The 25,552-nt window shown below is 49.1% G+C and overlaps 1 protein-coding gene across 1 annotated transcript in view; it reads right to left on the bottom strand.

Annotated features, from left to right (window-relative positions):
• Positions 1–25,552, bottom strand: part of MYH9 (myosin, heavy chain 9, non-muscle) — a 99,668-nt gene that overhangs the window by 40,998 nt on the left and 33,118 nt on the right. The window contains exons 2-3 of the mRNA XM_006865226.1: positions 19,370–19,721; positions 12,103–12,259 (exon numbers count right to left, since the gene is read on the bottom strand). Coding sequence (XP_006865288.1) covers positions 12,103–12,259; positions 19,370–19,702 — 490 coding nt within the window. The 5' untranslated portion in view covers positions 19,703–19,721. The remainder of the gene's footprint in view (positions 1–12,102; positions 12,260–19,369; positions 19,722–25,552) is intronic.

Below are 25,552 nucleotides of genomic sequence, written 5' to 3'. Positions count from 1 at the left end.
CAGACACACCCACACACTGGAGAAAGCAAATAAGGCACACACACAGAGCATCCCATAACCCTGAACCTGGGGAGCACAGAGGCAAGGGGAACCCGGTCCTGGGAAGCGAATGTCTTACTGTGAAGCTGCCTTAGGCTCCCACACCCCCCTCCTTCTGCCCCAGCTCCTATCTGTTGCATTGGGGGGGGGGGAGGGTAAGGTGGGGGGTTACAAGGCGGTTCCTCGATGGTTTTCAAACTTTAAAAGCAGCATCTGCCTCTTCTCAGAAAAAAACTTCCCATATTCCCAACATGAAAAACAAGATAAAAGTCAGATAGCACTGGCTGAAGAGAGGGCTGATGGGAACAGGGCTCCTCAGAACATGATCTGAAACACTGGTCAAGGAGAAGGTCCAGCACTGAAGCTCTAAAGTCCTGGTTCCAATCTTGGCTCCACACTTCCCCTAACTATACTAGGCCTGCCATCCTGGGATTCGGAGCCCCCATCTATAAAATGATAAAGGGGGACCCTCCCTCACAGATGGAATGCTGGTGAGAGATGCCCGGTAGCACAGGCATCTACCTGGGAAGTGCTGGTCCTTCACTACGGAGCTTGGTCACCTCCCCAAAGCACTGCCAGGCACAACAAGAAAAACTAGTTTACGTGAGACATCCCATGAAGGGGGATCCCTGAGGGCTGCAAACTGTTAACTGAGCTGGGCTGCACACTGCATGGGTCACACCCACCCAAAGGCACCTTGAAAGAAAGGTCTGATGATGGACTTCCAGAAAATCAGCCAGTGAGAACCCTGTAGAGCTCAGTTCTCCTCTGACACACACGGGGGCACCATGAGTAAGCATGGAGAGCCAGAGGAGCCCTCCTCGGATTTTACTTCAAACCCAAAATGCCTCAAGGTGGAGCCCAGGTGGGGTGGAAAGGACAAGAACAGCCAGCCTCCCCAGCTAAGGCAGCCAGGCCAGACTGGACAGGTGTTTCCAGCCAACCCAGAGGAAGGACGCATGTATTTCACCAGTTACAGACAGATGCTAAGGGCCTTATCGCTCACTTCCTCTGTGGGCCAAGCTGCAAGCTGATTCTTGTCCATAAAAGGCCACACTGCTCACACTGCAGTGACATCAGCCCCAACAGGAAGTGAACAGAAAGAGAGGGCGGCCAGGGCTGCCGGGACTGACTCACCAGACAGCACCCCCACCAGGGGCCAGTCAAGAGGACCCTACAAACAGGGCTCATCTCTGGGGCACCCAGGATTCTTGACAACTGACCATGACAGGAATACGGTCCAAGAGAACAAAAGGGAAAGGGCAGCGCATCAGGTGCCATGTTCGTGAGACCCGTGGCCAAACACACCACCATCAAGACACCCTTGATTGTGCAACGGCCTTTCCACAAACGTGCCAGAGCAGATGTCGGGAGGGGCACAGAGAACATTGGGACATGGAGTGTCAGGATACCCTGGGAAAAACCCCGGACTCTAAAGTTATTTCTCCCCAAAAGCCTCTGTGGACAGCCTAAAGGTCTCAATGGGCCCAAGTGCAAAGAGCCTGGCCAAGTACAAAACATGGCAAGAATGCCTGCAAAAGCTTCACAGAGACGCCCGATGACGAAATCAAAGTCACACGCCAGGCTGAGCTGCAGCGTCGAGCTTCCCAGCCTTCCCAAAGACTTCCCTCCACAGCTCCTTCGGGGCAACACTGAGCCCCTCTCCTCCACAGTTCTACTCTGGCTGCCCATGGAACCACAGCGTCCTGTCAAGCTCATCTCCAATCCAAGTGCGGGCCATAAGCTCTGGGCCAGGAAAAAACTGAAGCAGACAGACCAGGTAGTGAATGCGCAGTAATGGCTGTTATTAGCTGTGGCTGCATTCGGTGGCTGTGCTGGGTGGGTTCCTAACAATGCAAAGCCCCTGGCAGCTTGTGGGCATGGGAGGAGGCCAATGCCCATGGTACCCAAACACACATTGTGGTTGTCAGCAAACATTCTGAGCATCAAAGTAGTTCCAACCCAGGAGACATTCAACTGGTAGCAAGCCAAGCCCAGAAGCCAGTTCAGCTTGGCTGGGTGTACTTGGTTTGAACTCCACTGAGGAGGCCCAAGTCCCCAGTTACCAGAGGTAGAGAATGGGAAGCCCTCCCCACCGGGAACTCCTTATAATTAGACTATTCTTGACTGATTCTGTCAAAGAACAAGTGAGACCCCAGAAAAGGTGAGCCCTCGCTTCATAAAAATGCATCCGGCAGAACACAGGTAAGCTCTCAGAACACAGGTTAAGTTTCTAACACACAGGTAAGCTTCCAATATGCACGAACACCTGCCTGGGCAGCCACTGGCTGCTGATCTCCTGTGAAGCTGCCCAAACAGCAGCTGTAACAGGTTGCTCAGGCTGGAGGGAAATTCAAGTCACAGAGGGATCCACATGTAAGCACTGACTGACTTCAGTAAATGTCAGCTCGGCTCTCCAGGGACCAGCGTCCAGGGTGGGTTCTGCCTAGCCCTTAGTAGCACTCCCCTCAGGGAAAGGAAAGACAGGCAGGAGAGGGTCTGTGCTGAATCCCAAAGAACTACTTACAGGCAGGGAATAAGCCATGGTCAGGGCTCACCATTGGCGGGGGAAGACAAGGGGACGAAGGACACAGCAAAGCCACAAGGAGTGCACTGGCCATTCCATCTCCCCTCTGGGTGGGATGAGTCACACTTGCTGGAGAATACTAGGAATGTCAACACTAAGACACAAACAATAATGGCACAAACAGAGGCTGCACCCAAGAATGGAAAGCATGTCAGCAATTTTGCAGTCCAAACTCATGGCGCCTGGTTCATGCCACTTCCATAGTGTGGGTGTATGTTTGTGAAACAGGGGCTTCATCAAGTAAGAGAGCTCACCTGGGCCCAAATCAGTCTTAGATTTTATTATAAAGGCCAACACTGAGTCAACAATCTTGGTCCAGATCAAAGGAACGTTCCAGAAGCCACTGACAGAATCCTAGAGTTATTCATACCTCAAGTTGATCAGCTCTTTTGTTGAGTGAATTTCTTTTGCTTTCACCTGGTAGCAGAATTCCAGAAATCAGGTCAGAAAACAAAAGCAGCGTTCTTTCTAAACACACTGGTGCTCAGCACTGATATAGGGGAACAGGGTACTACTGGAGCTTCAGAGCCAGAACTTGTGAGAATGGGACAAACTGAGCAGCGCTCACCAAGAAGCCAAAGAAACTAAATACCAAAGCCACTGCCGATAACGGTGACGCGAGGCAACTCTACAGGACCAAGCAGAACTGCCTTACATCTTTATGGAAATACGTGACCACATCTTTCTTGTGCAAAGTGGCGGGTGGGTTTGAACCACCAACCTTTCCATTAGCAGTCGAGTGCTTAACTAATGTGCCACCAGGGCAAAGGTGAAAAGCCCAGTGTGGCTAAGTGATGAGGGGCTTGGCAGGTCAGCTGTGGCTGTTAGTTTGGTGTGTTAACAGGGAACAGGCCAGTGGTCAGCTAACCCTAAAGTTTCATGTCTAGAGGGTATTTCTTTCGTCTCACTTCAGACCTTCGGACTCACACACAGCAGAACATGATGAGCCTGTGCGGTTGGATTCTCCCCCCTCTCCCCCCCAAAAAAGGCAAGGCTAATGCTGAACCCTTGAAAAGGATCCACTAACCATAAATTCCTTTTCTAGAAGGGGCATTTTCACAAAAAATGAGACTGACGGGCATAACCACATTGTAGGTAGTTTCATTCTGGGGCCAGGGGTCCTAGGCCGGCATGTCAAGGCTTCTCTTCTGATTCATCACCAGACACTGACCGATGGGTCATCATTAGCTGCCCTCCACTCATTCTCACAGAAACCCCATACACCATGGGATCAGACTGCTGTAACCCAGAGTGGGTTTTCATGGGTGGATTTTTGAAAGTAGGTTGCCAGGCCTTTCTTTCTAATTTCCTTTAGTCTCTGCTGAAACCTGCTCAGCTTCCTAGCAACACACAAGTCTCCACTGACAGACAGGTGGAGGCCGTGCATGAGGTGCAATGCCCAGGAATCAAACCTGGATCTCCACCACAGAAGGTAAGAATTCTGACCCGAAGCACCATTGTAGACTCCCATCACGATTAAAGCCAAAAGAAGAGTCAGCAAGGTGTCACTGAAGGCTGTCTCTGGAGCATCCAAAACCTTCTCCTGAAGCTCAACCGAGGCCACACTTCCCAGAGGCCTCACTACTCCCGGCTCCCTCTCCCCGGGCGAGACCAGACAAGTCAGAGATGCTCGGCAAGCGTACTCCCTGTGCTCTGGCAGCTGCAGGGGAAGACAGCTTTGACAAGTCGCTTCCTGTGCATGCTGAGAGAGCCTCATCCTCCTGGAAGGCTGTCTTTGAGGAGATGACAAGGCCAGGCAAGGAAGCACTTGGTTCTCACCTTCATTAGACAAGGGGAGCACGAGGATGGAAGTCGTGAGCAGATTTAAAGTTGCACATAAGGCAGGGCCAGTTGGGGCACAAAACTACGCTTTCATGCAGCTTCTTCTAAGTCTTACCCTAACTCTGCGAGGTTAAGCTGTACTAAACCCAAAATAGCAGACAAGAAAACAAAGGCTCAGATTACGTTAACTTGCTCCATGTCCCAGTCACTGGTAGTGACCAAAGTCTGATTCCAGGGTGAAGCTGGTCCACCTCTGGGGCTGGTCTTCCTATTGTTCACAAAGCAAGAGTCCCCTGGAGCCAAGACTAAGATGCACCCAGAGGAGACCCAATAATGTTGGTTTTGGGGGTTTTTTTGCAACTATCACCACTATTTATTTCCAAAACATTTTATGTGTCCCTTAAGGAAAACCTCCCCACTGTGCCTCTTTCCAGCCCCCAGGGACCAACCACAGAGAAGGGATCCTATGCACCTGCCCTTCGATGTCTGGCTCTAACACATGACCTCTGTGTGATGTGAGCTGGATGTGCCGCCCTCTGTGGACCAAACAGCTAACTACTTCCCAGGCAGGGACCTCACTGCAGGCTGCCTGGCACACTGGAGGTATTCAGTAAGTGCAGGGACAGGGGCCACGGCCTTCCTTGGTGAGTACCACTGTTCTCACAGGCACACGCAGTATAGGCAATGTCAGCGGGCAGACAGCAGAGGCCTCCGTATGCCTGGCTGGCAGCCTCCTGGTCAGCACGTTTCTACTTAAGGGGAGTCGTCACATCTGTGACTTCCAACTGCTCCTCACCACCTGTCCTGATGGGTCTGCTCAAAATCACGTTCGGCTGCCTGGACGTGCCTCCCCTTGAGTCTGACCAATACTGTGCCAGGGTGGCAGCCAGTGTAAGCAGGGGACGTACAGGCCTCTATGCCCCACACTCTCCACCCAACCATCCAGCCCGAGAGAAAGAGGCCTTCACCCCAGCCAGAGGCATTCATTGTGGTAGAATCATTTGGAAAAGTTTGGAGAGGACGCTCAATTAATGTTACCGAACTAGACGAGCAGGAACAGCTGAGATGACATGTGTATATAGCATGTATCTATGGTATGTGTGTATGACAGGTGTGTGTGGCACATATGTGTGGTATGTGTGTGGTGCATGTTTATATATGGCATATATATGGTATGTGTGTATGGCATGTGTGGTGTCTATGTATGTATGTGGTGTGTATATATGGTATGTGTGTATGGCATGTGTATATGGTATATGCATGTGGCACATGTATGTGGTTGGTGTGTCTATAGGACGTGTCTATATGGTATGTATATATAGCGTGTGTGTGGTGTGTCTATATGGCGTGTCTATATGGTATGTGTATGTGTGGCATGTGTATGGTATGTATATGTGTGTATATATGCTGGGTATATATGGTGTAGGTATGTATGGCATGTGTGGTATATATGGCATATGTATATGGTATGCTATGGTGTGTCTATATGACGTGTGTGAGTTGTATGTGGCATGTATCTGTGGTATGTATATACGGTCCCCCACAATTAAACAGATCATTGAAACTAAGTAGCCTGAAGGGGACATTGAAGGGACATTTAAGGTCATGGTTGAACAAGGTGTACATAATGAATGTCACTGGACTGTACAAAGGAAGTCTGTTGAAACAGCAAATGTTTAAGACAGCCTAATGTTCCATCAGCTAGGGAAAACGAGAGAAGACGCATCCTATGGACCATGCCCCCAGGGTGGGCTAAGTACCAGGTGTCCCTGTGTGTCCTGGGACACATGTGCCCTTTACCTGTGAATTTCACAGGACCCATGCTCAGACCCCGAAATGTTTACCCAGAAAGGTAAGTGGACCTCCCAGCAGAGTGGGAAAACTCACTGGGGGGCTTTTGAGCAATGACTCACAGTCACCCACTTCTCCTGAGGCTTCAGCCGAGCAGCAGAGGCGGGTGAGGGAAGAGCACAGAGCAAAGGGTTAAATGGTTCTTGGATTAGTTGCCTGGAATGAAAGCAGACCCTGCCCTCTGCTCCTCTAGAAATGCTGGGAGCTCATTAAAATACCATAAAGTTACTGAACAACTACAAAACCTGGCATTCTAACTAATCAACATGGAAGAGGGGTTTTTTACTCCCCACTCCTGCTGAGGAGCTAGCTGGACTCACGTCAGATTCTTCAACTCGCAGGTTCTGCTCTAAACACACAGACACCTCTATCCTAGAGGAAGCCAGGGGCCTTCCCCGAGTCCCCGAGTCCCTTTGGCCTGAATTCCCCTGGTAGCTCCTTGCATCTGAGCCTGGTGCCCTGCTGTCTGCCTGACAAAGGTCAGTACACAAGAGGCTCACCTGCCAGGCAGCCTCCTGACTACACACAGCCCAAAGCCTCTTCCCATGTCTTTACTGGATCCCAGCCCCATGGCAGGAAGACCATTCGTGGCAGTGACGCCAAATGGAGCAGACAGGAAAGCGAGGGTTGGGAGGGTGAGCAGACCATGTCACCACAACTTTAATTAAACCCAACACTGAGAATTTAAACAGCAAACTGAACTGCGCTGGGCACGTTTGGGCTACGCCGTCGCCACATATTGCAAGTCCCAGCCAGCCTTTCTGCAAAATTCTGACCACCCCAGGCCTGGCGGCCACACCCTCCTCTAACTCCCGACACCTGCCATCTGTTCCAGTCGTGTTGGCACCAGGTGTGAGTAAAATGTGTCCTGCTATGTAGCTACAGCCACAGATCTGTCTACAAACATGTCTTGTCTCTCCACCTGGACTGCCAGGGCCTCCAGGGCCAGGAAAGCGTACCAAACCTCTCGGTATCCTGGCACTTATCTCATATCGCCTTGACCTAATCCAGGGATACCAGAGATTGCCACACCCCATCCCAAACCTGTGGCAGACACCACTAATCTATCCCAGCATTTCCTGGCACGGAATCTCAAATCTCTGGCAACACAGTGCTCCAGTACTGAGCACTGAGGGTGGACAGCAAAATAAAATTAACCTACAATGCTTTATCCAATGGTTCCCAGCTACGGATAATGTTGTCCCCCGGGGAACATATGACAGGGTCTGGAGACAATGGTGGTTGTTACAAATGAAACGTGAGGGTACTACTGGTGTCTTGTGAATGGAGGACAAGCCCCGACCACAAGGGATCATCACATCCCCAATGTCAAGAGTCATAAGGTTGCCAAGCATCAGAATCGACTCAACAATGGATTTGGCTTATGTTTTAACGTCCAAAATGGCAAGTTTGAGAAACACTGGCTTAGTCAGATACACATGCAGAGTGATCACATAATTCAGCATCTCAACTGGGAAACTTTTGAAAGTGATAGAGGATAGTTAACTCTAGGACAACACGCAGAAATCAGAACTGTCCAGCAAAGCAGGGCATTCAGAGAAGGAAGACCAAGGGTTAAAGAGCTCATGTCCTATGAGCTCTTAGACAAAGTTGCCAACCACCCTTCTCTGGGGAAATCAATGGTGGTATGACATAAGCCACAGGCCACTCAGGAAGGAAATCTTTTTCTAGTTCTTGTTTAAAGAAAAGACGTTCCAGAAAAGGAACAGCCTGGCTGGGCCTTGTAAAATGTGAGTGAGAGAGTAAACCAGTTTCCCCCAAAGCAAGTCGGCATTCTGTGCTGAGACGTCTCTACAACACAGAGAGTTGATGTTTAACAGCCGGCAGACCACGGGCACCACTGGCAGTCCCAGGCTGAGGGCAAGAACCCAAGCCGCCTCATGGGAACTCTCTACTGATGAGCCATCTTGCTCAAAGATGGGCAACATCCCTTATCAATGTCTTCCTTGCTCCCAAGCCAAGCTTGCTACTGATTGCTTTCCAGGGCAACCGTGTACAAGAAGGAACTTCTCAATAGCTCACAAACATCATCAGTTGGTCCATGTGGACCTAAAGAGCTACAACAAGTCCAAAGCGAGACACCCGAGGTGATGTGAGACTCTTGGATTGAGCTATAGAAAGCACATGGACCTGAGTGCTAACCTACACAGGCTGCTGAAAAGCAAGTGCCAACGCTTTGAGATTTCCCATGCCTGCAAATGGGGAACTCCGGTCTCCGAAAGAGGAGAACATCCACCTAACGTGCGCTCAGAATGGGCAGCTGTCCTCGGTTCCATTCCAGGCCTTGCTGTTCTGGCCAAGACTCTTGCCTGGTCAACAGACAAGGAAAGCCTCCAGCTCTGCACAATTGGTTCTGCTCCACGATCCCCAGTGGAGAGCCCCAGCCTGTGGAGCTGGTGTTGGACGTTTCCCCTGCCCCCACCCCATTTTTGTTGTTGAAATTATGGACAAATCTCTTTGGAAAGGAGTCTTGTGGGTTGTCTGAAAAAAGAAGAAAGCTGTAAGTTTAATTCCAAGGACGATGCCTGCGGTGCCCTGCTTTTTGTCATTACATTAGTCTTGTCATAATGGCACAGCTAACAGTGAAGAAAGTCTACTTTCTTGGGGAAAAAAAGCGCTTGCTAGAAAACTGTTCCAATCCCAGATCCAAGTGTGGGAACGTGCCCTTACCCAGTAGTTCAGATTTCAGGAATAGTCCAGGGTACACTTCTTGTACTAGGCCAACCGAGAGCCAGGAGAAAAATGACTCATAACCTCTAGAGACACAGACATAGACTCCTCTGGAATCTTCCAGAATGTTCTTCCACCAGACTACTCTAGCTATTAGCACTATGAAATAGATTTCCTACTTTAAAACAAAAGGGAATTTTGACAGACGTTAACATAAGCTGATTAGGTCCGGCTTGTGCATCCTACATACCATATTTTTACACAAATAATAGTACATTATATGGTGGATTCTGTTTGGGTTTTTGGTTTTGCCAAGTACGCAACCCCCTTGTGTACTATTTCCCTTAAACAAGCTATGTGTGGTTACACGTGTGGGCACATTATTTACATGGTACCCACGTCCTCAAGCTTGACAATGAAGTACCTTCTCCGCAGCATATGCAGATGGTATGGGGAAGACCCACATGCTATTTCCATTTTAAACTGCTAAACAAGGATAAAACTGTTACCACAACAAGATTCATTACTATTGTTGTTGTTGTTGTCAGGTGCCATCGAGTCAGAACCGACTCATAGCGACCCCATGCACAGCAGAACGAAACAATGTCCGATCCTGGGCCAACATCACTACCGCTACCACCCTTGAGTCCATCAATGATGCCACCTGGCCAATCCATCTCATTGGGGGTCTTCCTCTTTTTCTCTGACGCTCCACCCTACCCAGCATGACATCCTTCTCCAACGATTGTTTCCTCCGGACAATATGTCCAAAGTAGGAGAGACAAAGCTTAGCCATCCTGGCCTCCAAGGAGCACTCTGGCTGCACTTCTTCCAAAACAGATCTATTGGTTCTTTTGGCAGTCCATGGCACTTTCAGTATTCTCCTCCAACGCCACAACTCAAAGGCATCAATTCTTCTACGATCTTCCTTATTCACTGTCCAGCTTTCGCATCCATACGAGGCTATTGAAAACACAATGGCCTGGGTCAGGCGCACCTTAGTCCTCAAGCTGACATCTCTGCTCTTCAATACTTTAAAAAGTTCCTGTGCAGCAGATTTGCCCAGTGCAATACGTCGTCTGATCTCTTGACTGCTGCTTCCGCAAGTGTTGATAGTTGATCCAAGAAGAATGAAGTCCTTGACAACTTCAATCTTTTCTCCAGTGATAAGAATGTTGTTTATTGGTCCAGTGGTGAGGATTTTTGTTTTCTTGACACTGAGATGTAATCCATTTCGAAGGCTGTGCTCTTTGATCTTCATTACTATTACTGCCTAGGATAAACCTAGATGGACTACAAAGTTTAATGCAAAATGGATGCATGTGGGGTAGGCCATGAAAAACCACTATCAAGCCAAGATACAAGAGCATGGTCCTGCCTGGAAGTTGGGTGTGGGTTAGAAGCACATTAAATGCAGACCATTCGCCAGGTTCCTGGCTAACCTCTGAGAAGATCAAGGCAACATGGGCCCAGCCCCTGTCTAGTAGACTAAAACAAACATGGGAATACCAAAATCAAATACAGGACCACTAAAGCTCTGATGGGAATCTGGCCCAGCTGCAGACAACAGGCATTAATTAGTCTTTAGAGGAGAGAAAAAAAAAGGTATGGATTTGCAGGCACTGCAGGCAGATGGAGCAGGTAAGCAGGCATGGCAGTTTGAAGCAGAATGGCCTGCTAGAGTGATGTAAATGTGGCCTGAAGTGGGAGCAGTCAGCAGGAAGACAAGTATAAAAGACCTTTTTTGCTGCTAGAGTGTTATCTTGGGGACAACGAGGAACATTTTTCAAGATTTTTCTAGATTTCAAATCGGGGTTTGATCAGATTTGCATTCTAGAAAAATGACCCTTTGATGGCAGGGGGACAGAGGATGGGGGCTATTCTATGAGAGTGAAGGTTAAGAGGCCAGAGCAATAGTGCTGGCTTAAAAACAAAAACTGTGGAGACTAGAAATAAGGTTGTGGGATGAGAGAGAGGGAGACGGGGATCAGAAATATCAAAAGACAGAAAAGCTATAGCAAGTGCTGGCTGACTTGGAGAATGCAGAGAAGAGCAGAAGATGGCCCAGGCTTCCAGCCTACGGGGGTAGAGGAAAGGCAGCCATCCGGTGTCTGCAAGTAAGGGTGAAGTGACACAAGAGAATGAGGAATACTCGAGGGGTTCCCAGGTTAGGCAACTGGCTGAGCAGAGCTAAAAGATTGGTGGCCCAAACGTGCCCAGAGGCACCTCAGGAGGCAGGGAGACAGACCTTGCCATCTTCTTGTGAAAGGTCACAGGCTAGAGAACCCCATGGAGCAGTTCTACTCTGCCCACATGAGGGCTCCACAAGTTGGCATGCCATCCACTCAATAGCAACTACCAACCCTCAGCAAGTCCTAGAAAGGGACAAAGAACATCGGAGGAATTCCCAGACAGAACCAGAGGGCTGAGAAAGAGGCCATGAAGTACACCAACAGGCAGGGCCAGGGAGAGTCAAGTAGATGGGGAAGACAGATTTGGGGAACCTGAGACAGGGCCCCAGAAAGGAAAGAGTTTCAAAGGGGAGTGGTCAAGATTGCTCAATGCTGCGCAAAGGTGAAGTAAGAGGAACACTCTGGAGCACAAACGTGCAACAAGGAAGTCCTGGGTGAGTTCTGCCAGACCATCTGAAGAAGCGGTGGGCCGGGCCAGGGCAGAGAGGAGCCGATAGGGAGGCGGCGGACAGCGCAGAGCCCAGATTTCTCCAGAATGCTTCGCTGTGATGGAACAGAGTGAGCCGAGATGCAGCAGGGATGGGTGCGGAATCCAGGAGAGGTGGTATCTTTCCTAAAACCCCAAGCCCGTTTCTAGACGATGAGGAAGGAGCAAGAGAGGGAGAAGTGAAAAAAACTAATAAAAAATGGAGGAACAGGAGCAATTGTTGGGAAATAGATTTTTTTTTAAGTTTCTAGAACCATCGGTCAACACATAAACATATCCTCTGGATAGCCATTGGCCTTAGTTCTCATACATGATCCATGGGGCACCACCTCACCACCAGTGCCCTCAGGGCTGATCCAGCCACCAGGGCAATAGGACTCTGCATGTGAGTGAGCCCCCACAGAGGGGCCACGGGGGCCACAGAAGCAGGTGATGAGGCGTTTGTTGAGCCTCTGCCCACCCCTTGCACGCACCTTGCATCATACTCCTATAAGCAGTATCTGTGATGGCGTAGATGTGGGGCGGCATCTCATGCCTCTTCTTGCCCTTGTACATATCCACAATCTCTTCAGAGTAGATGGGCAGGTTCTTATACGGATTGATGACCACACAGAACAGGCCTGAGTAGGTCTAAAGAAAAGAATGGCAAATAGAAGAGGCGTTAGAAGTCAGATTCTCAACAGTGTGCAATCTTGTTGACAAAGTACCTGCTGTTTCAGAGGCCCTCGAGTCAGCCTGAGCAGGGAGGTCTAGCTGGGACCCTCGCATTCTGTGGTCCTGCTCCAGCAGACCTGCTGCAGGTACGGGGTTGCTCCAGCATTTTCTCTGTCCTTTTCACTCAGGCCCTCTCTCAGTTGCATGGCCAGTCAGCATGTGTGTCCATGAGGGTGAATCTCAGACAAGACTCAGGGCAGGCTTTGAGTACAGTACCAGTCCAGTTACAATAGGGGTGTCCGAGAACAATGAAAGTTGTGTTTCAACCATCATGAGAGGAACAAAGAGAAAAAGGCCCAGCTGCGGCACAGCAAACTGTGCTGAAACACAAATTACTCTACAGAGGAGGATGCACCTCAACTGCCAAGCCGAGACCATGCTTGCACTGATAGAAGTCTCCCTCTCTGGAATCTTCGAGAAATACTCACATGCAAAGCTCTCAAACATGTAAGAATCACTGTAAGCTGCCTTCTCCAAGACTCTTCTCTGGAGGGCACCCAATTAATCCTTCATAAGAAGGACCCAAAGGCACCCAATACCCAACGTCTGACCTGACCAGGTTAAAACCAGAGCCTGGAGTCAAGACACTCTGGGTTCAAATCCCAGTCAAGGCAAGTTTCTTAGCCTCTCTCTCCCTCCATTCTTTAAATCTATGGGACAGGCAAGTGTGTGAGTCACTGAGCGGATGGTAAAGTGCTTGACACAGCATCCAGCTAGCCATGAAAAGTCGCTGAGGAGGCCAATCCACTGCCAACCCCTAGAAACCTCGTAGAACAGAGTAGAAGTGCCCCACGGGGTTTCCAAGGCTATAATCTTGGATATCATTACTAACATCAGACGGATCTTGGCTGAAAGCAAAGAATACCAGAGAGATGTTGATTTGTGCTTTACTGACTATGCAAAGCCATTTGACTGTGTGGATAATAATAATTTATGTATTACACTGGAAAGCATGGAAATTCCAGAATACTTCACTGTGCTCCTGAGGAACCTGTACCTAGAACAAGAAGCAGTCATTAGAACAGACAGGGGAGTGTTGTGTAGATTAACATCAGAAAAGGTGTGCGCCAGGGTTGTAGCCTTTCAACATACTTATTTAATCTTTATGCAGAGCAAGTAATCTGAGAAGTTGGACTATGTGAAGAAAAATGTGGCATCAGAGGATGCTGACTGGATTAAAAATCAGGAAAGATGTGTGTCAGGGTTGTATCTTCAACAATCTGTATGCTGAGCAAATAATCCGAGAAACTGGATTATATGAAAAAAGAATGTAGCATCAGGATCAAAGGACGACTCATTAACAACCTGTGATATGCAGATGACACAATCTCACTTGCTGGAAGCAAACAGGATTTGAAGTACTTAACTGGTGAAGATAAAAAATTACAGCCTTCAATACAGATTGCATCTCAATGTAAAGAAACCAAAACATCATGAAAAACAGAGAAAAGATTGAAGTTGTCAAAGATTTCATTGTACTTGAACCCACATCAACGCTCATAGAAGCAACAGTCAAGAGATCAAACCTATTACACTGGGCAAACCTAGTGCAAAAGACCTCCTTGAAGTGTTAAGAGTGTTGACGTGTCAGTTTAAGGTGTAAAATATGTCTATCTCAGGCCTCATATGCATGCCAAAGCTAGACAATGAAAAAGAAAGACCGAAGAAGAATCAGTACATTTGAATGATGATGCTGGAGAAGAATACTGAACAGGGCTACCAGGAAAACAAAGAAATCTGTTTGGGAAGAAATACGATGGGATTGCTACTTGTAAGTGAAGATGGTGAAACTTTGTCTCTCGAGCACGCTACATTGTTGGGAAGGACCAGGCCCTGGAGAAGGGCATCATGCTTTGTAAAGTGGAGTTGTTGTTGTTAAGTGCCATCGAGTCGGTTCCGACCCATAGCGACCCTGTACAGGGTTTCCGAGGGTGTAAATCTTTACGGGAGTAGAAAGCCTCATGTTTCTCCCGTGGAGCGGCTGGTAGTTTTGAACCGCTGACCTTAAGGTTCGCAGCCCGATTCGTAACCACTATGCTACCAGAGCTCCTTGGAGAGTCAGCAAAAAAAGAGGAAGACTCTCAACGAGATGGACTGGCACAGTGGCAGCAACAGCAGGCTCCAACATAAAAACAAATTATGAAGATGGCACAGGACGGGACAGACTTTCATTCTGTTGTTCGTAAGATGGCTATGAGTTGAAACCAACTCAACAGAACCTAACAACAATCTTTGCAGAAACAGAATGGCACATCGTTCTCCTGCAGAGCAGCTGGCAAATTCGAACCACCAGGCACTTAACACTGAGCCACCAGTGGTCCTTCTGAGGAGACCAGGAGAGCATTTTTCAAATGCAACAGCCCATGGCGCTGTGGGTTAATGTGCTGGACGGACCGCAAGGTCAGCAGTTGCAGCTCAACAGCCACTCCTTGGAAACCCTATACAGGGTCACTATGAGTCGGAACTGATTCGATGGCATTTAACAACAAACAATAATACAGAGGCAAATCAACATTGACTTGTGGCTACTGGTTCTTTTTCTAATAATTGCCCTGCGTTTCGTTTTCTGTTGTTTTCCCAAGATTCCTCTCCCCTAATGAAAACAAATGACAGAATGTTAATAGCTGGGAGAGACCCCCGGCTACTGCTCCAGCTCCAAGTACCTAGAGAAGCCAGGCACTCTTCTCAGGAAAGCGTGCCACAGGCCCACGACCCACACACACCTGCTATCCTCACTGTCTGAAGTGACAGCTACAGGTCACAAGGCAGGGACTGGCAGAGCTGCCAGGGCCAGACCTAGGCCTCCTAACCCCAACTCCAGACAGACCCCCTTGTTCATGGAGGCCAGTTCTCAGAGCTCAGCAGGCTTCTGTTTTCCTCACTGCTGTCCCTAGGGAGTGCAAACAAGTTAACTACTTAGCTGCTAACCAGAAGGTTGGAGGTTTGAGTCCATTCAGAGGTACACCTCAGAACAAAGACCTGGTGATCAATTTTTGGAAAATCAGCCACTGAAAACCAGATGGAGCAGAGTTCTACTCTAACACACATGGGGTCACCAGGAATCCAGTAACTTGCTTTACCCATGCACTGTTAACTGTTTTCTCTATTACAACAAATACCTAATCTGCAATAACCTGAGGGTCTGCACCCTGGTGCCAACCCAGTCTCTTCTAACCCTACTCTCTAAGGATGGGTCTTCTGGAGGGACCCATAGGCCAGGTCACACCGGAACCAGTCAGGAAGACGGGCTGTTCCCAGGCAGTAGCCACAGAATTTAAAAGCAGAAGTCACACCGAAAGCAGAACTCTTGAAAGCCCCCATACCTCTACACTGGTCTGCTGAGCTCAGAAATGAACAAACATGTCTGGCTGCCTCTTCTGTTTAGAGGTGGGAACACAGGGGCCCTTGATGTCCTTTATTCCTGGGGATAATTAGCCATTTGTTTTCCCTCCAACACCTCTTTTTAACAAGGACCAGGAAAGCTCCGAAGCAAAGAGGTCCAAATACAGCATTGCCAATATGCAGGCTCAGGCATCACAGGAAAACGAGTGCAGAGCAGACAGCTCTTTTGGGTTTTCCTCCATGTGAAGTCAACTGAGGACAAGACAGAGGCAAGGGGGCAGCGAGGTCACCCCAGAAGCTCAGAAACAACCAAGCTTTGTTCCTGGCATGCGACAGAGCCCACACTCTAGGAAATCCAGCCCCATAGAGGCAAAGGACACAGGGCTACACATTTATGAAGGGACCTGGAGCCAGATGTTTTGGAACAGCTGACAGTGACTATGGAGGAGACAAAGGTTTGGGACAAGTCTCTCTAACAGCTGAGTGGGCAGATGTTCCCTCGGACTCTACATGGGGTTCAAGGTTCTTGGATCGCACAAAGCCCTGTAGAATCAGTGTCGCAGCCCGTCTAGGCTCCACAGGATGCTCTTGGCGACCCAGACACGCAGCCAGTGGCTCTGCTCCCACGCACCCACCAGGGAGTTGTTGCTCCATTTGAGAGCCACAGAGGCTCTTTGTGAAAGGGCGTCCCCTCGTCCCAACCCAGAACAGCTGCTGCACAGAATCCGTCACACTGCCCACCACACCAGCCAGCCATTGCACACCAAGGATCCCAGGTGGCAAATTGGAGCCTCTGTATGTAAAGAGAAGCCCTGGATGATGCAAACGACTAATGCACAGCTAACTGTTGGAAGGTAGAGTCCACCCAGAGGTGCCTCAGAGGAAAGGCCTGACAATCTCCTTCCCAAAACCCAACCCACTGGAAACCCTACGGAGCACAATGGGGGTCATTATGAGCTGGGAAGGCAACCGGGAAACTGAGGGTTTATAAACAGTACAAAGAGCGAGATGGCCTTCTCCAGCTTTAAGGGTCCATGAGGACCATTCAGAGACCATCCACTTCCCCAAAGAAGCTGCTGAGAAGGAGCTGGCTGGAGGCAGGACAGACTGACACAGGAGATTACAGCAAACAAGCCAAAGCTGGAACTGCTGCTTCCAGCCACGCAGCTCTGGAGAGAGAGTGCAGGGACAACTCGGGAAAGGGCAGTAAGACGTCCACTTCCCGCCTCCACAGGAGAGAGGCAGCAAGTGCCAGGAACCACACTGTGGAAGGGGAAGGCCCTGTGACAGACCCCATGCAAGGTAAAGTAAGGGGGCTGGGGGGCTGAGGCTCCACCCGACCCTGTCCATGGGCACGAAGGGGCAGAGCTGGGGACTCCAGGCAGGCCTCGGAGGTGTCAACTCCTAGGCCCTGAATTCTTCTGCGTCCCTGAGCCAAGACCACCCTGGCTTAGCGACACCATAGAGTGGGTCCAAGGTGAGCTATAAAGGCAGCCATGAGGCCCACCCACCCCAGCCCTGCCCTGCCGGCAGACATACTTCTTTGTGCTGCAAGTCTCCCATTCTGTACTTCGGCGGTTAATGCGCTGGGGATGGCGGTTTCACTTTGGGTCCTACACAGTATTCTCCATCAAGAAACTGAGAGAAAGGGACTGGCCCAGGAATCAAGAAACCTGAGTTCCAGTCTCGCCCTGCTTATCACCTTGCTGTGTGACACTCGGCCAACGCCTTGCTGTCTCTGAGCCTTAGTTCTTCCCACTTGCCATGTTGGAAGTCTTAGTCACTCACTGTCCGGACAGACTGCTCCATCTAGTTACTTGTTGATGGGTCTTAGGCTAATGGCAGGAAAACGAGGACCTCGTTATCGCAGATTGATTCAGTAGTCAACACAGAATGCAGTCCTCACGCACTATCTGGCCCAGTAAGGACTTCTGGGCAATACAAAATGGCATGTGGTTCGACAGAGGGCTTGAGCAGAGTACAGGGCCCTCAGAAATACCTGTCCCCTAGGATAAGGTGAGTGCCCCATGCCCTTCACAGGTCACTGTGAAGCTGTAACTGAACGAATGGCAGGCCCTTTGAGAGGCGCTCACTGTTCCCGAAACAGGATGGATGAGCCCAGTTCCTCCTTACACTGACACAGGGATCATAAGCAACCCTAGGCCTGAGACTGGACCCTCCTCATCTGTAAAATGAGAGGACTGCAATTATCACAAGGGTTTTTGTTGTTATTTTTTGTCTTCCGCTCGAAAAACGATTTTAAGAACTGTTTATCCAGCCCCAAGATCAAGAAGTCCAAGGTGGAAGAGGAGCTTATTTCAATAAATAGCTATCTTAGGAATATTTAAAACCAGGTATTTCTTTCTCGTGGGGACAGGCGCAGAAATACCTCTGAACTGAGGGGAAGAATGAGAGGTCAGCAGTAGACAGCACTTCCCAGGGCCTAAGAGCTTGGAGCCTTTCAGCAGGGGAAGGGTGAATTGGTCATTTCCTGTCTTTCTGCAAGTGCAGGCTGACTAGGGGAAAGGGACTAGACACCTCCTGGTCTTTGCACATGCTGTTCTCTGAGCTCTAAACACACTTCCTGCTTCCCAACCCGCATGGACCCAACCAGCATTAAATTGTGGGACATCCTCTGTTCAAATCACACTTCCCAGGGCTGTAAGCCATGTGTCACTGAAGAACAAGATGCTGAGATACCAGAAGGGGATGAGACAAAGTGATGAATGGGGACCAGGTGGTACAAGAGGGACGAGGTGAGAAAGTGGAAAACGGCATCCTCTACTTGAGAAGGAAACTGCCACCCTGGCCTGAACCGTCCTAGTTCAACCAAGATTCCAGGTGAGGACCAAGGCCAGCTGGTGGGTATCCCACCACACAGACATGCCTGTCTCCCTTACATTGGGTTTACAACAGGCTTCCTTCCTGCTCACTAGGTATAGTAAGACCTGTGAAAGCCAGGATCTTTGTAAGGTGGAAACCTGTCAGAGACCGGGAACCCCAATCTTTCCACTACAAGGGGTGAGACAAAAAGTGGCAAGATTGCACCCTATCAGAAGACTCTAGGACCATCAAAGGAAAAAAGCATAAGTGGACTGTGGGACCCTATCCAGAGAAGCAGCAACACCACAGATGAGGCAGAGGTGATGACAAGGTGAGATAGAGCAGCTGAGGACTCTAGACTCATGGAAAGAGAAAGGCTGTGTGCTGGCGGCCAGGAGGCAGGCTTGCAGAATGTACCCTTTGGTTGTTTAAATGATTATATATTCCTGAGTGTTTTGTGTGCATCCAAAAAAAAAAAAAGAGGGAATAGAAGCAAATACTGTTGAATGGTGATGCATAGAGGGAACTGAGATCATTGCAATAAAATGAAATACTATAGGATGAGTATAAAGCTGATGTTCTCCCATGTAAACTATCACTCAATTCACAATAAAAGCTTTAATTAAAAAAAAAGATTGTACCCTGTCAAACGTGAAAAACTCGTGAGATTCATAAATACAAAGCAGTGTTGTCATGTTCCAATTCTCATAGGTTTCAGGATATCAAGCATCTGGGGCTATGCAGGGAACAAATGTAATACTATGCAGAAGATTCCACACCAAGGGCTTCAAAGAGTCAAAGTTCAAGGATGTTACCCACTAGAAAGCTGGGGCCCAGCAGTCTGGGATGGGGATCACTTACATAGATGAGCCCTGAGTAGTAACGCTCCTTAAGGTTGTGTAGAACTGAGGCTTCGTTGAGGCACGTGAGCTCCGCCATGTCCTCCACCTTGGAGAACTTGGGTGGATTCATCTTCTGGACGTCATCCTTGTTCACCTTCACCTTCTTCCCGTTCTCCACCAGCTCCACAATGACCTCCTCGCCCACCTCCTCCTTGAGGCTGGCAGGCTCAAAACCATTTTTGTCAGAAGGCACCCATACCAGCTTCTTGGCAGCCCAGTCGGCCTGGGCCAGCGGGTTGTTGATGAAGTTTTTATCCACATAGAGATACTTATCGGCAGCTTGCTGCGCCATGGTGACTCACAGCCAGGACCTGGGGAGGAAGAGAAGGACACAGACGTTAGGCAGAACTACAGTAGCCACACAGAAAGTGCTGACACCTCCGATCTCTACGATGTCACAGTGTCCAAGTCAATATAACCAAGCTGAACAAGCTATCTGATTGTGCCTACCCCCAACTTTTGGGAGAAAGATGTGCATTACTGAAAAATTAAGCTACTACTTGGGATTTTATTTTTAAGAAAGTAAAGGTAAGGAGCTCTTGTAGCGTAGTGGTTGTGGGTTGGGCTGATAACCAACCTCAAGTTCAGCAGTTTGGAACTACCAGCTGTTCCACAGGAGAAAAATGAGGCTTTCTGTTCTCATAAAGATTTACGGCCTTGGAAACCCTGTACAGGGTCACTAAGGGTTGGAACCAAGTCTATGACACTCCACCATCACCACCAATGGTAAAGTATACTCAGGGTTAGATTCCCTAATAAGCAAGGTAAGCACGGGTATGTTGCTGTTGTTGTTGTTAAGTACTGGCGAGTCGGTTCCAACTCATAGCAACCCTGCATAGGGTTTCCAAGGGTTTCCAAATCTTCGTGGAAGCAGAAAGCCTCATCTTTCTCCCACAAGCATGGGTTTACTTGTGCATACTTAGTAATCTGTAGTGAACAATTTCACATTTTTTCAGCAGAGCAAAGATTCTGCTTTTAGGTCTGGCTGGCGTCTGTCTCTCTCCCAACCCCAGCACACCCCCTCCCTACAGAATCAGAGCCTCTTTTCAAATCCACAGTTCTTGACAGGGACACAAGGACCCAGTGAGCAAGGTAAGCAGAGGCTGGCTTGTGCTTACTTAGTAACCTGTGTGAGGTGGTGAAAACCACGTGGAACTGTTCACTAACAAGAAAACCTGTGCTTTCCTTGCTTTATTGGGTAAGCAACCCTGGGTATATATACCCTAGGATCAATACACAATCGAACGAAAATATGATGCCAAATTGCCAAATGACAAACCGAATTCAAGTCTAGAAGGCAGATGTCATTTTAAACCCTCATAAGTCAGAAAAGTGAACCCAGCCCAGTTAGCAGGGCTTTCAATAAATGTTGTTGTTGTTGTTAAGTGCCGTCGAGCCGGTTCCAACCCATAGAGACCCTGTACAGGGTTTCCGAGGGTGTAGATCTTTACGGGAGTAGAAAGCCTCATCTTTCTCCCGCGGAGCGGCTGGTAGTTTCAAACCACTGACCTTAAGGTTCACAGCACGATTCGTAACCACTATGCTACCAGAGCCCAGGTTTCTAATTAACAAAACACAGCCAACTACAGTCAAGGATGGTCGAAGTTTCCAGTTTTACCCACATTTTCTTATTCCATGGAGCTAACTAAGACAAGAGAAGAAAATAAACCACCAAAATGTTTTCTTTGCCACCAGAAATAAGGCAAGAAGACAAGAAGTCAGGCTCCGGGAAACATCCCGAGTGGGAGGGAGGGCAGTCCTGGCACATTTTACGGGCCAGGAACCCTTAAGCACGTGTGTACTGACTTTTTTTTTTTTCCTTTTTCCAAAACTCATTTATGAAATAATGATCGTGAAATAACAATCCCTTACGTCTGCATGGCTTTATGGTTTCTGAAATGTTTTCAGACACATATCGCTACTAGAAAGATCTTCGCACAACAACTCTGTGAGGCAGGTGAGGTGTGTATTCAGTACCCCATTGTATAAATGAGGAACCTGTCCCTGGGGCTAAGGGACTAGTCTTGAGAAGAGGAACCGGCCGGACTCCTGGTGCCCTGGCCTTTGCTGCTTGAGAGGCTGCTCTGAAAGGGTTGTGGCTTTGAGTGTAGGAAAGCAGGGCATTGAAACCCTGGTCGAAGACCCCGCTGTGACCAGCAGTCCACTCACGTCTCAGCTCACAAGGCAAGATGGTTGGTTCCCCACAGCTCCCCACCCCAGAAGCCCAGCTCCAAAATCAGTGCCATCCAGGCTTCCAGATTCCAACTGGGACTCGCATGCCAAGCAGACAGGAGGCTGGGAGTTAAATAACAAAAGGCAAAGTCTAATCGGTCCAAGAAGGGGCCGCCCAGGCCTTATCGGGTTCATTAAATGGTTTCCAGATCAAGTCTGAGGGGCTGTTTTCCAGGAAATCTGCTGGCTCCTCCAGGCAGGAGGGAGGGCGTGTCCAAGAGGGCACAGCCTCACCAGCTCCCCCGACTGGTGGCTGGGTTTGCACTCCCAACACAAACCAACCCACAAGTCCTCCTGGGATGGAGGCCTGGGGGCACCATCCAGCCCTTGTAGGACCACCCCCTGAGAAGTCAGGCCAAGGCTGCCAACCACCTCAGCCAGCCATCTTTCATGTGGATCTAGCAAATGACAGTGCCCAGGGCCCGGTCAGAGAGTCTCGGCCGTCCTCGCTTCCACTCTGGCCGGTCCAATCACACAGATCAAGGCTGCACTCCATGTGAGTCCATGCCTACTGTCCTCCACCTCCCTGCCATCCAGCTGACCCCCTGCCGCCCGCCTCCCCAAACCCCAACCCCCCACACCAGAAACTAGATGCCCCAACACCTGCCCACTCAGCACAGGCTCTCCAGGCTGCTGGCTCAAAACCTTTTTGTAGATCCCTAATTCATCAAGGATAGTAAGACAACCTCCCATCATTCCATAGGACGTCACTTGAAGCCCAACCCCCCTCAAAAGTGAAGAGTCCCACTGATCTGGTCCAATGAAGACAACACCCCCGTACCTGCCTACAAACATCAGCTCAGCTAAGTCACCACTTTATTAAGCCATCAGTCTCCTAGAAAATAGTTTTCACTATCCCCAACTTATAAATGAAGAAACTGGCTCAGAGAGGGCAAGTCACTTGTCCAGAGCTGCCCAGCATACCATGAAGCAAGGCTGTCAATTCTCACCCAGATCTGTGTCTGGGTTCTTCCCAACAGGCATGTGCCCAGTCCCTCAGAGAATCAGGCTAGCCCTGGAGCTGGGCAATAAATGTCTAGAAGTGACATGGAAGCAGAGGTGGATTCTTGTGTGTGTTATTTGGCAGAGAAGCCGGGGCAGCATGTGCTCCCACCACACGCTCGACAAGCCTGTCACACGTGATACTCCCTCCCTCCTCTTGTACCGCCACCAGCAAGAAACCCACCAGTGATGGCAGACGACTTCCGTCCTAACTCAATTCCCCTGGCATTCGAGTAGCACCAACCCCCTGCACAACCAACAGATAGACTTGGTTCCGGCTGAAGTGAACCAGTCTGGGAGTTGGTTCCCTGGCCAAGCACAGGGCTCCTTCAGGCTACGGAACCAGGTGCTCGGTTCTGGGCCAATCAATGCTCAGGACCATAAGCATCACAGTAGTATCCAGCCCTGGGCTGTGGGATGGTGGGAGGGCACACACTGCACCCCCTCAGGGCAGCCTGTGAGGAGATCCCATGCGCAGCCTCAGAGCCTCCCTGCAAGCACAACTTCTCATTAGACAAGGCTGGGCCTGCCTTGCTGGGCCAAGGACACAGCTATTTGGTTTCAGCAAGTATGCAGGAATGACGTGGACCAGCAGTAGTGCCAAGATCAATATATGGGTTAGACTGGTGGGGAGGGCCACAGAGGTCACAATAAACAAACGGATTGCTTCTAAAGCAGCCCCCATGCTGGATAAGAACATCCACATTCAACAATTCAGGGACCACAGGGCTCGGCTGAGTTTGTTTCCACCCATGTTAGGTAAGCAGGCTCCTGGGTTCCCCACAGCCACTGGTGGGGAAGCAGAGGCAGGCAGGCTACTGCTCACCTCTCAAGGTGAGGCAGAGGCAGGCAGGCTACTGCTCACCTCTCAAGGCAGGTTCAGCTATCACTGACGAGTGCTTTTAAACATTAAATAAAGAGTATGATCAAACAGTTAGCAGGATCCTGATCAAACGAGGAGGGGAGAGGACGCAGAGCAGAATTTTAAATTCGCACTCTAAATTTTCTGGAGCCAATAGGGGCTGGAGGAGTTCTGGTGTGGCGCAGTGGGATTAAGCACTACACCACAAGGTCAGCAGTTCAAACTCACCAGCCGCTCCTTGGATTTACAGGTCGCTGTAAGTCAGAACTGACTCGACCATACTTAACAACATAGGGGTTTGCAAGAACCCCGAGACTAGCAGTACCCTGAGACAATCTTTAAAACTTAAACAAAAATATCCCATCAAGTCTCCTTAAAAAAACTAACAACTGTTTAGCTTAAGTAGTAAGAGTACTGTGCCGTTTCAAAGAACTATCAACTGCTGCTGCTGCTAATATGTGCTGTAGAGTCGGTTCAGACTTAACAGAAACCCTGTACAGGGTTTCCAAGGCTGTGGATCTTTTACAGGACCAGAAAGCCTCACCCTTCTCCTGTGGAGTGGTTGGTAGATTCGAATTGCTGACCCTGAGGTCACCACTAGGACTCCTTAAGAGCTATCTCTATGGGCTCAAATTGACAACAGCAACTTGGAAGGTCAGATAGGAAGCTGAGGGGGCAGTGAGTTTATGGGGGAGGGAGTGAGGGTGTGAAGAGCTGTGCCACTTCAGAATGTCATCAATGTCACTGAATTTGCAGGTAGAAATTGGTGGACTGGTGCATACTTTGCTGTATTTCTCTCCTACAACCATTTTTTTAAAACATGTATCCCTAAGAAGGATTCCTGGTGTGGCGCTGTAAGATAAGAATTAGAATGATAACTGAAAAGGTGGCAACTGAAATCCACCAGCCCCTCCTTGGAAACCCAACACAGGGTCACTATGAGTCTGAACCATGAGTCAGAACCTAACAAAATAACTATACAATAAAAAAATAAAACTAAGAGCACTAGTTGGTGCTGTCAGATAAGCACTGGACTACTAACTGCAAGATGAGCGGTAGTTCACACTCACCAGCCACTCCTTGGAAACACTCTACAGTACAGAACCTACTCAAGGCACTTAACAATAACAAACATCAAAAGGATTCTAGGAGGGCCACCTGTTGAAAAGCTAAACAAGCCACATGGAGCTGCCTTCCTCAGCCCTGTCCTGGGAATGTGCCTCTTGGACACATTTATAAACTGCAACTCACGTGAAAGTTTTCAAAATGAAGCCACCATGTCCCCCTGGATTCCTGACACATTCCCCACCACCACCAAAAATATATGCATCTACCATCCATCCCTCTAGTCCTGGTTCAGAGTAACCAGTGATGCACCAACTTTCACGTCATATACGTTTCCCAGCTTGCTGTGGCCCTTCCCCGCACTGCTCAATGGTCATTTCCACTGGCTGCTTCATACTCCAAAGAGGTGCCGTGGAACCACCACTGGCTAGGGGTCTTCCTCTTTCTGGTTGGTTGTTCTCACTCTTCATTTAGAGCACCACCTTGAGATAAATCCCCAAATTACCAAACTGTCTTCCAAAGGGCTTGATGGGGTCTGCACTGCCAACTCAGCAAGAGGTGCCGCAACACTTCACTATTTGTACCCCTACCCAGGTCATTTAAAAAATTGATTAAATAATTGAGGTGGGAAATTGTGACCATTTCTAACAATTGCTGTCATTGTGTTGTTGTCAAGAGCCCTGGTGGCACTGTCAGTTAGGCACTGAGTGGCTAACCACAGGTCATCGGTTCAAAGCCATCAGTCATTCCACAGGAGGACACTGAGCCTGCCTGGCCCTGTAAGGACTGATAATCACACAACCCCTAAGGAACGCTGTCAGTCAGAATGGATTGGATGGCAAGGGGTCTGGGTTTCTGGGAGTTTGGTTGTCATTGTTGTTGTTGTTAAGTGCCATGGAATTGGTTCCAACCTCAGAGCAACCTCTATAGGATTTACAAGGAGCAGCTGGTGGGTTTGAACAGCCAACCTTGTGGTTCACA

The sequence above is a fragment of the Chrysochloris asiatica genome, unplaced genomic scaffold (genome assembly GCF_000296735.1).
Source record: "Chrysochloris asiatica unplaced genomic scaffold, ChrAsi1.0 scaffold00076, whole genome shotgun sequence".
Lineage (NCBI taxonomy): Eukaryota > Metazoa > Chordata > Mammalia > Afrosoricida > Chrysochloridae > Chrysochloris > Chrysochloris asiatica.
The sequence above is the reverse complement of the archived record's forward strand: the minus strand, read 5'-3'. Positions and strand labels throughout refer to the sequence as shown.